This window comes from Aquarana catesbeiana, linkage group LG11 (genome assembly GCF_042186555.1).
Source record: "Aquarana catesbeiana isolate 2022-GZ linkage group LG11, ASM4218655v1, whole genome shotgun sequence".
Classification (NCBI taxonomy): domain Eukaryota; kingdom Metazoa; phylum Chordata; class Amphibia; order Anura; family Ranidae; genus Aquarana; species Aquarana catesbeiana.
This window is the reverse complement of record NC_133334.1, coordinates 212,847,991-212,862,539: the sequence shown is the minus strand read 5'-3', so window position 1 is coordinate 212,862,539 and position 14,549 is coordinate 212,847,991. Positions and strand designations below refer to the sequence as shown.

The window sequence follows — 14,549 nt, the reverse complement described above, 5'->3', positions numbered from 1 at the left end:
GAGGGGGTGCTGTGAAAGCTGTGGAGGGGGGCTGTGAGAGGGGAGAGCTGTGGAGGGGGCTGTGAGAGCTGAGAGCTCTAGAAGGAGGGCTGTGAGAGCTGTAGAGGAGGGGGTGCTGTGAGAGCTATGGAGGGGGCCTGTGAGAGGTGGGATCTGTGAAGGGGGCTGCGAGAGCTGTGGAGAGGGGACTGTGAGAGGTAAGAGCTGTAGAAGAGGGGGGCTGTGGGGGCTGTATAGAGGGGACTGTGAGAGGTGAGAGCTGTAGAGGGAGAGCTGGGAGAGGTGAGAGCTATAGAGAAGGGGGGCTGTGAGAGCTATAGAGAAGGGGGGCTGTGAGAGCTATAGAGAAGGGGGGCTGTGAGAGCTATAGAGAAGGGGGGCTGTGAGAGCTATAGAGAAGGGGGCTGTGAGAGCTATAGAGAAGGGGGCTGTGAGAGCTGTGGAGGGGGGCTGTGAGAGCTGTGGAGGGGGCTGTAAAATGTGAGAGGTGAGAGCTGTGGAGAGGGGGCTGTGAGAGGTGAGAGCTGTGGAGGAGGGGGGCTGTGAGAACTGAGAGCTGTAGAGGGAGGGCTGTGTGAGGTGAGAGCTGTAGAAGATGGGGGTTGTGAGAGCTGTGGAGGGTTGTGAGAGCTGTAGAGGGAGGGCTGTGAAAGCTGAGAGTTGTAGAGGGGGGGTGTGCTGTGCAAGCTGTGAAGGGGGGCAGTAAGAGCTGTGGAGGGGGGCTGTGGTAGCAGTGGAGGAAGGGGGGCTGCGAGAGGTGAGAGCTGTGGAGGGGGGGCTGTGAAAGCAGTGAAGGAAGGGGGGCTGCGAGAGGTGAGAGCTGTGGAGGGAGGGCTGTGAAAGCAGTGGAGGGAGGGGGGCTGCAAGAACTATCAAGGGGGGCTGTGAGAGCTGTGGAGGGGGGCTGTGAGAGGTGAGAGCTGTGGAGACAGGCTGTGAGAGGTGAGAGTAAAAATTCTATTTGCCTTTATTAAAGTAGTTGTATGCTGCATGTGTCCCTCCAGCCCCCAATTATACTTACCTGAGCTCAAACCCAATCCAGCAATGTGCAAGAGAGCTGTGTCTCTCCTGACTCTGTCCTTCCTCACTGCACAGTTTGATAGCAGCGGGAGCCATTGGTTCCAGGATGCACTTTTCATCCCCTCTTCTGTGGTTAACAATAAAACTCCATAGAATAATGGCATATCTGGCAATCTGGGGTTTAAAGCGATACTAAAGTCTCATAGTAACAAACATGTCATACTAACCTGCTCTGTGCAGTGGTTTTGCACAAAGCAGCCCTGATCCTCCTCTTTTGGGGTCCCTCCTTGGCACTCCTGGCCTCTCCTTTCTGTTGAGTGCCCCCACAGCAAGCAGCGTGCTATGGGGGCACCCGAGCCGAGCTGCAGCTCCGTGTCCATTCAGACACGGAGCAGTGGCCCGCCCCCCCCTTTCTTTCCTCATTGGCTCACTGACTTTGATTGACAGCAGCGGGAGCCAATGGTGCCGCGCTGCTGTCTCAGCCAATGAGTAGGGAGATTCACAGGCAGCCGAGTCTCTCTTGCAACATCGCTGGATAGAGATGGGGCTCAAGTGAGTATTAGGGGGCTGAGGGTGACTTCTGCAAGCAGAAGGCTTTTTATCTTAATGTATAGAATACATGAAGATTAAAAACCTTCTTCCTTTACTGCCACTTTAAGGTTCCAGATACAGTTGTGGTAACACTGAATATTTACTTTCTAAAGCCCCACATAAGTCAGGTACCCCACTGTTTTTTTACGCAAGCAAAACATCCACCCAAACAATATCCCTTCTAACTAATCAGAAATGTACAAAAACAGAAATGCACAAAAACAACAAATCTAAATGCCCCTTTTACTTACCTAAATCCATGTCCATGTGCTGCACTGGGCCCTGAGTCTATCTTCTGGAGTAAATAGTTGGAAGGTCCTCCTTTAGGTCTCTGCATTGCTGCCTGGTTGACACTGACACTTCCCATTAGCTGTCTAGCTGCAGGGTTTCCTCAGGACAACTGAAGCATCCTAATAACTTTACTATGAGGAGACTGGTCAGTGGAGGGCGCAGAGTCCAGGGCTTGATAACCAGTCTTTCCCAGAAGAGGCACCGGCAAAGTGCGTCGACAGGGGGGAGCTGATGGTGGCTGGAGCCCTGAGTGGGTCCCCAAAAAGTCCCGGGTCTCGGGCATACTCAGTTTTGTTATTAGACCCGAGCAATGCCGCTGAGTGGGGACCGATCTGACCCGAGCGCGGCCGAGTGACATAGCAGGTCCCACCTTCTGGAGCCTGCAGTGCCTATGATGGACATCCCACTGGTCCAATGAGGGGCACGCGGGACGTGTGACGTCCATCATAGGCGCTGCAGGCTCCAGAAGGCCGGAATTACAATGCGGCCGCTGCGCCACTGTGAGAAGATCCCCACTCAGCGCTCGGGCGGCTCTCCTCTCCTCTCCCGTGTCATAGCTTTGGCTGCCTGGAGTGCCTCCTGTCTACTCCACGGGCGCGCCGCACACTACGGCTGAGCTTCAGGAGGAGGTCACGTCACCTGAAGTCTGGTCAGGTAGGTCAGTGTATCATGTCAGTGTGGGTCAGTGTATGTCATGTAGGTCAATGTGTGTCGGGTAGGTCAGTGTATCATGTCAGTGTGGGTTAGTGTATGTCAGGTAGGTCAGTGTATCATGTCATTGTGGGTTAGTGTATGTCAGGTAGGTCAGTGTGGGTCTGGTAGGTCAGTATATCATGTCAGTGTGAGTTAGTGTATGTCAGGTAGGTCAGTGTGTGTCAGGTAGGTCAGTGTATCGTGTCCATGTGGGTCGGTGTATGTCAGGTAGGTTAGTGTATCATGTCAGTGTGGGTTAGTGTGTGTCCGGTAGGTTAGTGTATCATGTCAGTGTGTGTTAGTGTATGTCAGGTAGGTCAGTATATCATATTAGTGTGGGTTAATGTATGTCACGTAGATCTGTGTGTGTCAGGTAGGTCAGTGTATCATGCCCATGTGGGTCAGTGTATGTCAGGTAGGTTAGTGTATCATGTCAGTGTGGGTTAGTGTATGTCAGGTAGGTCAGTGTGTGTCAGGTAGGTCAGTGTATCGTGTCCATGTGGGTCAGTGTATGTCAGGTAGGTTAGTGTATCATGTCAGTGTGGGTTAGTGTGTGTCCGGTAGGTTAGTGTATCATGTCAGTGTGTGTTAGTGTATGTCAGGTAGGTCAGTATATCATATTAGTGTGGGTTAATGTATGTCACGTAGATCTGTGTGTGTCAGGTAGGTCAGTGTATCATGCCCATGTGGGTCAGTGTATGTCAGGTAGGTTAGTGTATCATGTCAGTGTGGGTTAGTGTACGTCAGGTAGGTCAGTGTGTGTCAGGTAGGTCAGTGTATCGTGTCCATGTGGGTCAGTGTATGTCAGGTAGGTTTGTGTATCATGTCAGTGTGGGTTAGTGTGTGTCCGGTAGGTTAGTGTATCATGTCAGTGTGGGTTAGTGTATGTCAGGTAGGTCAGTATATCATGTCAGTGTGGGTTAGTGTATGTCACGTAGATCAGTGTGTGTCAGGTAGGTCAGTGTATCATGCCCATGTGGGTCAGTGTATGTCAGGTAGGTTAGTATATCATGTCAGTGTGGGTTAGTGTATGTCAGGTAGGTCAGTGTGGGTCAGGTAGGTCAGTTTATCATGTCTGTGTGGGTTAATGTATGTCAGGTAGGTCAGTGTGGGTCAGGTAGGTCAGTGTATCATGTGTGGGTCAGTGTATATCAGGTAGGTCAGTGTATGTCAGGTAGGTCAGTGTGGGTCAGTGCGCGTCAGGTAGGAAGATGGAAGTGCCAATATTATGGGGTGATGTGAGGAAGTTTAGTAACAACTGCCCAAGCAACAAATATGCCTAAAATAGAATGAGAAAGTAACTTTTTCAGAGAAAGTCTGCTGTGCCCGCAAGTACTTTAAGAACTGCGTGAGATCAATGTAAGCAGTGCACATGCGCAAGCGGCTCTTGCACTCCTTCACATGAGTTTGTTCACTGCGCGGCCAAAATCGTAGTAAATGTTAAGCAACGTACATGCAATTGCATGGATTGAATGGGCGCACCTCTAATCTTGACAATTTTTTTTTTTACGCTGGTTCACCTTTATGTATTTTTTTTAAAGGAGATTGCACACAGGTTATGTTAGCATTTTACGTTGCCAACATGTGACATGTACCTTAAAATTATGTAAAAAGACTCTAGCTCCTCCTAAAAGGGCATTTAACTTTCCTCCTCTAATGCATATGATTTCATTGAGCTAGCTTTTGCTTTTAAAGGGGAACTTCACACTCCATTCTCCAATGCTCTTGTCTTCCCCCTCTAATCCCTTGCATTTCCTTGGCCTAACATTTGCTTTTAAAGGGGAACTCCATGCTCCATTCTACAATGCTCTTGTCTCCTCCCTCTAATCCCTTGCATTTCCATGGGCTAACTTTTGCTTTTAAAGGGGAACTCCACACTCCATTCTCCAATGCTCTTGTCTCCCCCCTCTAACCCCTTAGATTTCCATGGGATAACTTTTGCTTTTAAAGGGGAACTCCACACTCCACTCCATTCTCAAAAGGCTGTGAGCTGCCTTCACCAATCCAAACCACATCCTTTTTCAGAGCATACAACAGGGCCAGCTAGGAAAGGGGCAAGAAGAGCAATCGTTAAACCCCCTCCTGAACCATACAAGGCCTCATGCACTCAACATAGCTGGCTGCCTTTGGGGCATGTTGGGCTCAGCCCAATACCAACCACAAAGCACCTTGTACCCACTAGTTTAAAAGGGTTTTCAACATTCCGTAAAGCCCCCTGTCTGCAGCCCCCCACAACCCCAGCCTAGGGTTGTGTGGAAGAGGCCCTTGTCCCCCTGAATATGGGAACAAGGTGGTTGACTTTTGGGGTGCCCGAGCCCCTCCAGCCCCCAAGCATCCACCCCCCTTTCATGGGCTGGCTTGCTGTGCGTTTGGCTATGGGTTTGTTAGTGTGTGAGAGGGGCACAATATTTTTTTAGTTTAGGGTGGTATTTTTCATGCGGGGTTCCTATTTTAAGCCTTAACAGACCCAAATGGCCTTGTATGTATTGGCGGGGCAGGCTATTTTTTGTTTTAGGCTAAAATATTGCAGCTGCAATGTAGATTTGTAAGTTTTCTCTAAAGCCGTACATCTTTGAAGCAGCATTTTGGATACGTGCTACAGATGCACCACTTTACAGGTAGAGTAAGCCCCCCAAGTTACTGGCTTTTAAGCAATTTTTCATTTTTAAAGGCACTTATCCCTGTTTTGTTTTTGGGGTTGTCCAAATTGATGACATTGATATATGTCCCTCAGGGTGGGACCCGGGCCCCCTTACCCATTTTAAGGCCAATAACTAGAATATAAGCCAGCCAAGTGTGTGTGTGTGTGTCAAGAGAGTACATTTGGGTGTCCTTATAGAGTTTGTAACACATGTATTTTCTCTTTGTATTTTGTTTGTTGTGTCTTTGCAAAACAGATGTTTTAAAGCAAGTAGTTTTTATTTTTTTTTTTTTTTGGGGGGGGGGGGATATTTTTCACTGAAATATTTTTGATGTTGTCAATCTGTGTTGTTTGTAGGTTAGTTTCACTTTGATTTAATTGTCTGTGCTGTATTGTTTTCCAAAATCTTCCTCAAGCTGTTAATTTTCTGTTAACTCCTCTGCAAAATGGTCAGACTTCAAAAGCATATTCTGTTAGCCCAGGTTCACATTATATCGGGCTGCGGATCGCACAGGAGCGCTGTGCGTCCCTGTTCTCCATTTCAGGGACGAATCAGGGCCGATTCTATGCCTGAATTCGGCATAGCGGGTTTTTTTGTGCAGTGCGCTCCGCAGCCGCCCCGGAGATATGTGAACCGGCTCCATAGGGAGCCAGTCACATTCTCCTGCTATGTGAATTAGATGTGCGGAAACGCACATCTAATTCGCATAGGTGTGAACCCGGGCTGAGTGTCTCAAATTAACATACATGTGTTTTTTGCTTTCCTTGCTCTTTTCCGAGTCCTGTTTTGTTGACCAATAAAATTTGTGGCAAAGTTTTATGTGTTTTGTTAATAATTTGTTTTGCAGATGCATGCTCAATCCAAGTAATGCATTATACACTCTCCCCCCCCCCCCGCCCCATAAACAATTTTCATGCAACAGATTTCCCAGCTGCAGCGTAACTAGGCTGATTGGCATGGCAAAACAAAAAAGGTGTGATTTGTCTAAAAGCTACTTTCCTGGTGCCTTCATGGTAGCATATGCATGCGTATGCTGCCATGGATAGGCACCAGGAAAGGAAAATTACAGAGAGGTAAGTATTACATTTTCCATTTTAGCGCAGTGGTTCTCAGCCTCAGTCCTCAAGTACCCCCGACAGGAAATGTTTTGGAAATTTATCTTAGCTAAAATAGCTGTCCAAAATACCAAGCCATTGACTGATTTAAAGTACCTGTGCAAGATGAAGGAAAACCTGCAAACATGGCCTGTTGGGGGTACTTGAGGACAGGGTTGAGAACCACTTATTTAGAGCACTGAGCTAAAATCTAGCTCAAGACAATCCTCTTCTAATTGTGGGCATTTGAGGGAAACCAAGTGAGTGTTAGAACCCCTGCTTGTCTTTTTTGGGTTGGGCTTTGTGTCCCTTTTCTGAAAATTGGCTTGACTTCCTGTCACATAGCCAAACAGGAAGTGAGGGTAAAACCCTACCAATGTCTTTCCTTGGGGACACACAGGTCAATCTAACTAGTGTCCCTCATTAGGCAAATTGCACTCTAGCACTTTGTTGTGTACACCCCAAATTATTAGGTATTTTGGGTAGAGTTGCTGCCTCATTCCTTTAAACCCGAACACATATTAATTACACAGGTTCTGTGGCTGATTAAGGTGGTAGTTAAACTCACTTGGTGCCTTACCTACAATAAATTAGCCTTAGAACCTGTGTAATTCATATGTGTTCAGGTTTAAAGGGATTAGTTGGCAACCCTAATTTTGGGGTTTATTAAAGGCAAATCCACTCTGCAATACAAGTGTACTCTCGCTGTAAATCTGAGCGGAAGCACTGGTGATTTTATCATCCAATCATGTAGAAGCAACGATGCTGTTTTTTTATTCTTCTTGCATGTCCCCCTCGGATCCCCAGCAACTGCACTTCCAAGTGCACTTGTAATGCAAAGTGGATTTGCCTTTAGTAAATAAACCTCAAAGTCCAAGATACCTAATAATTTGGGATGTACACAGCAAAATGCTAGAGTGCAATTTACCTAATGGGGAAACCATTTAGATTGACCTGTGTGTCCCCAAGGAAAGACATTGGTAGGGTTTTACCCTCACTTCCTGTTTGGCTGTGACAGGAAGTGAATAAATTTGAAGAAGAAACTGGCAAAATTTGGGAGGTGTCTTCACCCTGTCAGGGGTGCAGACATCCCCAAACACAGACAAGACTTCTAATCCCTATGCACTCTATCCCCAAGAAAAAATAAGAAAGGATTTCATTTAGTTTAACTTTGCAAAGACACATTCCTAAGTTCAACTGTGATGCATGTCAATATCCCATTTAGACCTTGTTTAATAGAAAACACCAGTTGCCTTTCACTATAAACATTTGTTAGTCCAGTCCTGGAAATCTGCATCTGCTTTACTATTAATTTTCTAAAAAATTGGGTTCCTGCAGCTAGATGCGCCAAATGCATCTAGATGCACTACTGCTGTGTATGTGAGATGTGCAACTGCTGTGTGTGCGGAGGTATGTACCCGTGGCGCATAACTGGTTCCCGGAAGCAGTGGCCATCACACAGGAATGACATCACGCCATACAGGAAGTTTCTTGTACTGCTGCTAATTTCTTCCCACCACCATGCCCCGCTCACTGTTCTCTGAGGAAGAGATGATCCTTATTTGCAAATTAAGGTACTTTTGTATTTATTTTTACATGGGGTGGTGTTTGTGTGATGTAAGTTCTTGTGTCCACCAGCAGAGAGAAGTTGGGTAGATGCCACACTCCCAATTCTGGAGGCATAATAATGGTCTAGCACAGGGGTCTTCAAACTACGGCCCTCCAGTTGTTCAGAAACTACAATTCCCATCATGCCTAGTCATGTCTATGAATGTCAGAGTTTTACAATGCCTCATGCAATGTGTAGTTCCACAACAGCTGGAGAGCCATAGTTTGAAGATTCCTGATTACTCTAGAATGTCTTGAAAAAGGGTGTTTTTTCATGTGCCTTGTATAACACCCAAGAAATATTGTTAGGAAAATACAAGTGGGTCATGGCACATCTACATTCTAAATTTGCCACTTAAGATCGTCATGCACTATACAATCCGATTGGCCAATCTCTGTACAACTCAATATTTAGGCAAAATTGGTAATAGGAAGACGCACTTGAACAATTAATTCAAATTATATTAAATCAAACAGGTTTTTGCACTAAGTCTAACTTATTTAAGATCTAACTGATTGCAGTGTATGGTCACCTTTAAAGATCAAGATCTGAAAATATTAATTTATTTGGTTTAGAAACATTTCTCTGTTCTTTGTAATGTATTGAAAGATTTGGATAAAAAAAGGAAAAAAAACACATTTCAAAGATATATTAGAAGTGATAGCAATGAGATTAGCATCAAAAGAGTTAATTAACTGAGAACACCTACTAATTGCCTAACAAGCCAAATCCAATGAGATGAAATTAACCAACTGTATTGGGCATGCGCTATTATTAATGAGATAACCGCAGTTACCCTAGCGCCAGTTGCAGTTTACACATGCAGGTATTTCTTATCGCTATTTGCGCTTCAATGTGCGCCGGTTAGCACGTTCGATTAATGACTTTTCCGACGCACTAATTATTGTATGAACTGGCGCAGTGCCTTCTTAGTAAATCACCCCCTTTGTTTTTTTTTTTGTTTTTTTAAATAACAAACATGTTATACTTACCTCATCTGTGCAAGGGTTTTGCACAGAGTGGCCCTGATCCTCCTCTTTTGGGGTCCCCCCCATGGTGCTCCTGGCTCCTCCTCTTTTTGAGTGCCTCAGAGCACTCATGTGGGCGTGTTCCCGAGTCCTGCTGCTGTGTCCATTGACACAGACAGCAGGACTCGGCCCCGCCCCCAGCTCCCATGTCACTGGATTTAATTGAGAGCAGCAGGAGCCAATGGCTCCTGCTGCTACCAATCTATCCAATGAGGACCCGAGATGGAGGCTGGAGCTGCTGTGCTCGTCCCCGTTGCTGGAACGATCACGCTCAGGTAAAAAAAAAAAGGGGGGGGGTCTGGGGGCTGCTGCAGCACAAAAGGTTTTTCACCTTAATGCATAGAATGCATTAAGGTGACAAAACCTGAGGTTTTACAGGCCCTTTAACAGTGGTCACTGCAGTCTCAAGTTAGTCTGTTAGCTTGGAGAAAGGAGGGGGAAGAGAAAGGAGCAGGGAAGGGCCTTGCCATCTCAGGCTAGTGGAGGGAGAGTGCATGCAAAGGTGGCTTCATATGATGCTGTAAAAGAAAGAAGCCACACTGAAAAGTAAAGCTGGGGCAGCAATCATGGCATCAGCATAAACTGGAAGACAGACAAAGATTAAGGCTGGGTTCACACTATTATGAATTGGATGCGGATTTCCCCATATCCAATTCGCATAGCAGGAGATTGTGACCGGATCTCTATGGAGCCGGTTTACACATCTGCGCAGCCACTCCACTGCGAATTGCACAGGAGTCCTGACTCCTGTGCGTCTTTTGGCCCATTTCAGGTCCGAATTCAGCCCACAATTCAGGCTGAAATCAGACCTGAAACAATGAATGGAGACCCACCGAACCAGAGGTGTAATTAGAATCTTTAGGGCCCCGGTGCAAATAACCATGAAAGGCCACCAGGGGCGTTGCTGGGTCTACAAAAGATCTCGGGCTAGAGCCCATAGCAGAGAAGTAAAGAAAGTCATACACATGTATATAATATACGTGTGTGCGTGTGTAATAAAAAAAAAAATATATAATCGTTACATATCTGGATGCGGATCCCACACTTACATCAGGGTCCCCAGAGCCCCCCTCATTACATCAGGGTCCCCAGAGCCCCCCTTCATTACATCAGGGTCCCCAGAGCCCCCCTTCATTACATCAGGGTCCCCAGAGCCCCCCTTCATTACATCAGGGTCCCCAGGGAGCCTCCCCTTACATCAGGGTCCCAAGGGAGCCTCCCCTTACATCAGGGTCCCCAGGGAGCCTTCCCTTACATCAGGGTCCCCAGGGAGCCTTCCCTTACATCAGGGTCCCCAGGGAGCCTTCCCTTACATCAGGGTCCCCAGGGAGCCTTCCCTTACATCAGGGTCCCCAGAGAGCCTTCCCTTACATCAGGGTCCCCAGAGAGCCTCCCCTTACATCAAGGTCCCCAGAGAGCCTCCCCTTACACCAGGGTCCCCAGAGAGCATCCCTACTTACTTTAGGGTCCCCAGAACCCCCCTCCTTACATCAGGGTCCCCAGAGAGCCCCCTTTACATCGGGTCCCCAGAGCCCCTCCTTACATCAGGGTCCCCAGAGCCCCTCCTTACATCAGGGTCCCCAGAGCCCCTCCTTACATCAGGGTCCCCAGAGCCCCTCCTTACATCAGGGTCCCCAGAGAGCCCCCCTCACATCAGGGTCCCCAGAGAGCCCCCCTTACATCAGGGTCCCCAGAGAGCCCCCCCTTACATCAAGGTCCCCAAAGAGCCCCCCTTACATCAGGGTCCCCAGAGAACCCCTGTTTACATCAGTGTCCCCAGAGAGCCCCCCCTTGCATCAGGGTCCCCAGAGAGCCCCTCCTTACATCAGGGTTCCCAGGGAGCCCCCCCTTACACTAGTGTCCCCAGAGAAACTCCCCTAAGGCAACAGTGCCGATTGTCACCTCCCACCTCCCCCTCACTGCATTCTAAATGGACAGCCAGAGGTGCAGGGTGGAGCTGCCGGGTCTTGGGCCCCCCCAAAGTGGCAGAACGGCACGGCCCAGTCGCAAGTGCGACTGCAGCGACCCCTATAGTTCCATCACTGCAACGAACTCCTGCTGTGAGCCGCTGCGTTCCCAAGTGTGAATCCAGCCTCAAAGGTAACCTGCATACTCCGTAAGGCCCCTTTCACACTGGGGCGGGGGTGGCGTCGGCGGTAAAGCGGCGCTATTGTTAGCTAACAATAGCGCCGCTTTACCGTCGGTATTCAGCTGCTAGCGGGGCGGTTCCCCCCCGCTAGCGGCCAAGAAAGGGTTAAAAACCACCACCACAAAGCGCCTCTGCAGAGGCACTTTGCCGGCGGTATAGCCGCGATGTCCCATTGATTTCAATGGGCAGGAGTGGTGAAGGAGCGGTGAATACACCGCTCCTTCCCCGCTCCAAAGATGCTGCTGGCAGGACTTTTTTTTCCCGTCCTGCCAGCGCACCACTCCAGTGTGAAAGCCCTCGAGGCTTTCACACTGGATACGAAGCAGCGGCACTTTCAGGTTGGTTTGCAGGCGCTATTATTAGCGCAATAGAGCCTGCAAACCACCCCAGTGTGATTTAATCAGCTGCTGAAATTGCTTAAAAAATCTGAAGCTTTTTTAACCCTACCTCTCTTGTGGAGCACAGGAGTGCAGTTTGTTCTGAAAAGATCCTAACCAAATGGTCAGTATCTGCCCAGAAAACTGGACCAGGACTTGGCTCAGCCTCTCAGCAGTTCACTGAGAACCTGAGCTAGCCCCCCCCCCCTGCCACAGCCCAGTGCTCCAGTGACCGCTGACTGATAGTCACTCTCTGCTCAGAGCGGAGGGGGAGAAGTGAGCAATCAGTGGTGGTTCATCACTTAGTTCTCTCACTGCAGAGCTGGCAGGGGACAGATGCAGCATCCACCTAGGTAAGTATAAATGTTTATTTTTTTTAAATCCTAAACTTCTCTTTTAATATCACTTTAATTTTGGCTGGAGATGGGATTTAATGTAACATCAGCAATCTGAAATAAGTCAAAGTTCTAAATAATATGTTTCTAGTAACAAAAGTGATGGTAATTTTCAAAAAATATACATGAACATATTGATGAAGTGCTCACCTTCTTTGCTCTGATAGTTTTTACTGAAATCCTGGATAAAGTTCTCAAACTGTGCCTAGAAAGCAAGAGATCAAACCAATAGGACATCCAATTAAATTGCTATACAATATCTATATTTACACGCATATGCAAACAACATTTTAGGGAATCAGAATAATAAGGGAACAACAGAAAACACAGAAAAAAAAAGATCAATGATCAAATAAATTACCTGATACAAGGTCCCTGAGACAATGTCTAGAGAAAGCACTATGACAAAAGATAGAAAACACAACAGTGCCATCTTAACTAATTGGTAGATACAACTAATAGCTAATACAACTGTGATTACTCATTGTATAGGCAATACAATGGGGAACTAAGAGATAACAGGAAATATCTTGCATATACAGTATATATATATATAGCCAAAAAAGGAAGTAGGATTACCATCTTTTCTGAAGAATTTTTTTTTAAAATTCTGACACATTTCACCAAAATGTAACAACTGTTCTTGCTCAACTCAAACTCTATTCCACAACATGCTTCTTGACCCCATGCTCTTTTTCAGCAGAGAATTGGTAAAACTATCCTAATAGTGTTATATACTTTATATGTGGCGCACCACCTAAGGAGAAAAGATGAACTGGATCCCCCACTGCTGCACATCCAGGCACGCCGAATCTTCACAGGCACTCCAGAGACAGGGAACAGTCCATAACTTGTTTTTTGTGTTTTATTAGGAGATTTCAAATTGGATAGGGATGGGAGGTTAGGGGATGCCCACTTGGCTTCAACAAAACAACAACTTCAGGGACATCTTCCTATATACAGCTATATATACAGTCTCCTTTACACTCCTCCTGCACTTCACTTGATTGCAGTCTCCAGCTGAATCACTGTTAGGCTCGGTTCACATAGGGGCGACTTGTCAGGCGACCTAGTAGCCTGACAAGTCGCCTCCCGTTCTGTGCTACGGAACCGTTCTAATAGGAGCGACGCAAGTCGCTCCGACTTAGAAAAAGGTTCCTGTACTACTTTGGGGGCGACTTGCATAGACTTCTATGCAGAAGTCGTTTTGCAAGTCGCCTCGGAAGTCGTTTGCAGGTCGCCTCACTGAGGCGACCTGCAAGTCGTGCCGCCCCTGTGTGAACCGGCACTTAATGGATCTAACAAATTTTCATTCAGTTTTAAGCAATGGGCCTTTGCAGGCAGTAACTTGAAGCCCCTTGTTGTGTAGCAGAATATAGTAATCAGCTTGTACTTCTCCTGTGGTGGCTACTGATCCCAGCACCACCTCGTCAGGCACTGCCAACCCACCTGGCTGCAGCTGCCCCTTTCTCTAGCCATCCAGGCTAAGTTTCCTCCCCAGTCCTCCAGACTAATTCTTCACCAGCCCACCCAGCTGACTCTCACCAGCCCACCCAGCTGACTCTGCAGGAGATCTCCTGGGGAAGGCTGAAGACTTCAGGGGGACTGGCTACATGTGGCAGTCTCCCCCCTGGTAAGTTCCCAGTAGGTCTGATCTGGTCACACTGTCCTCTCTCTTGCTCCCATGCCTCCAGGAAGGGCTTCCTCCTTGTGTTGTGGCAGGATCCTTCCAGCACCAGAGCCCCAGCCCAAGGTCACCCCCCAGACTAGGGGGCACCCCTGAGGGCCACAGACAGCCTCCTCAGCACTATATCTCCATCTTCCACCTGCCTGCACCTGCTGGCATGACTCCTGCTTGTTTATGAAGTAAGCTCTGCCCCCTGCCTGCCCACTCCTGGAGATTGGCCGCGGTCTCATAAATGTTCCAGGCAGCTCCTCCTAACCTCTTGCCCACTAGCTGTAGAACATTCTCCAATGTACCAGAAACAGGGGTAGGCACCAGAGGAGCTGTCAGGATGAGTCATCCAGCCCTGAGTCACTGAACCCTGACCCAGATTCACAGCTCAAGCTTAGCCTTGAGCCAAATAAATTTACCTACACCACAAAACCTATGCTACATCTAGCACACACACTAAAGGGTGCTACATATATAAAGAATATAAAGTCTTTAATTAGACCGTGAATGGAGATGCAGCGCTGTGATTAGCTCATCTCTCAGTCACTCTGCTTTCTCTGCCTATCAGCAAGCTTCTTCTCAGAACATGAACAGATTGGCAACTTGTACTACTTCTTACTCATACCCTCCAGCCCTGCTGTATTGAGACTGCAAAAGGTGCCAGGTTGATTCAGGAGCCTACACCATTTGCCATTAAAGATACATTTGATGGTGTAATTAATGTTTACAGGGCTGCAATAAAGTGGTAATAAACCAAAAAGCAAACATTATATTGCAGCTTACCAATTCTTAGATGTGATGGCTACATTAGTTTTACTTTTATTGAGTTTTTTTTCATAAAGAAGAGTACAAAGATCTATATATATATATATATATATATATATATATATATATATATATATATATATATATTATATAAGAGAAGGTTGGTACTTTCTGTGATAAAATAAAACATATAATGAAGGGTTACTAATGTGGTTAAAAT

General features: G+C 47.2%; 1 protein-coding gene across 1 annotated transcript in view; it reads right to left on the bottom strand.

The window, feature by feature from the left end:
* LOC141112428 (cathepsin W-like) overlaps positions 1-12,407 on the bottom strand; it is a 69,654-nt gene extending 57,247 nt beyond the window's left edge. Inside the window, exons 1-2 of the mRNA XM_073605272.1 lie at positions 12,251-12,407; positions 12,040-12,094 (exon numbers count right to left, since the gene is read on the bottom strand). Coding sequence (XP_073461373.1) covers positions 12,040-12,094; positions 12,251-12,322 — 127 coding nt within the window. The 5' untranslated portion in view covers positions 12,323-12,407. The remainder of the gene's footprint in view (positions 1-12,039; positions 12,095-12,250) is intronic.
* Positions 12,408-14,549: the final 2,142 nt, after the last annotated feature.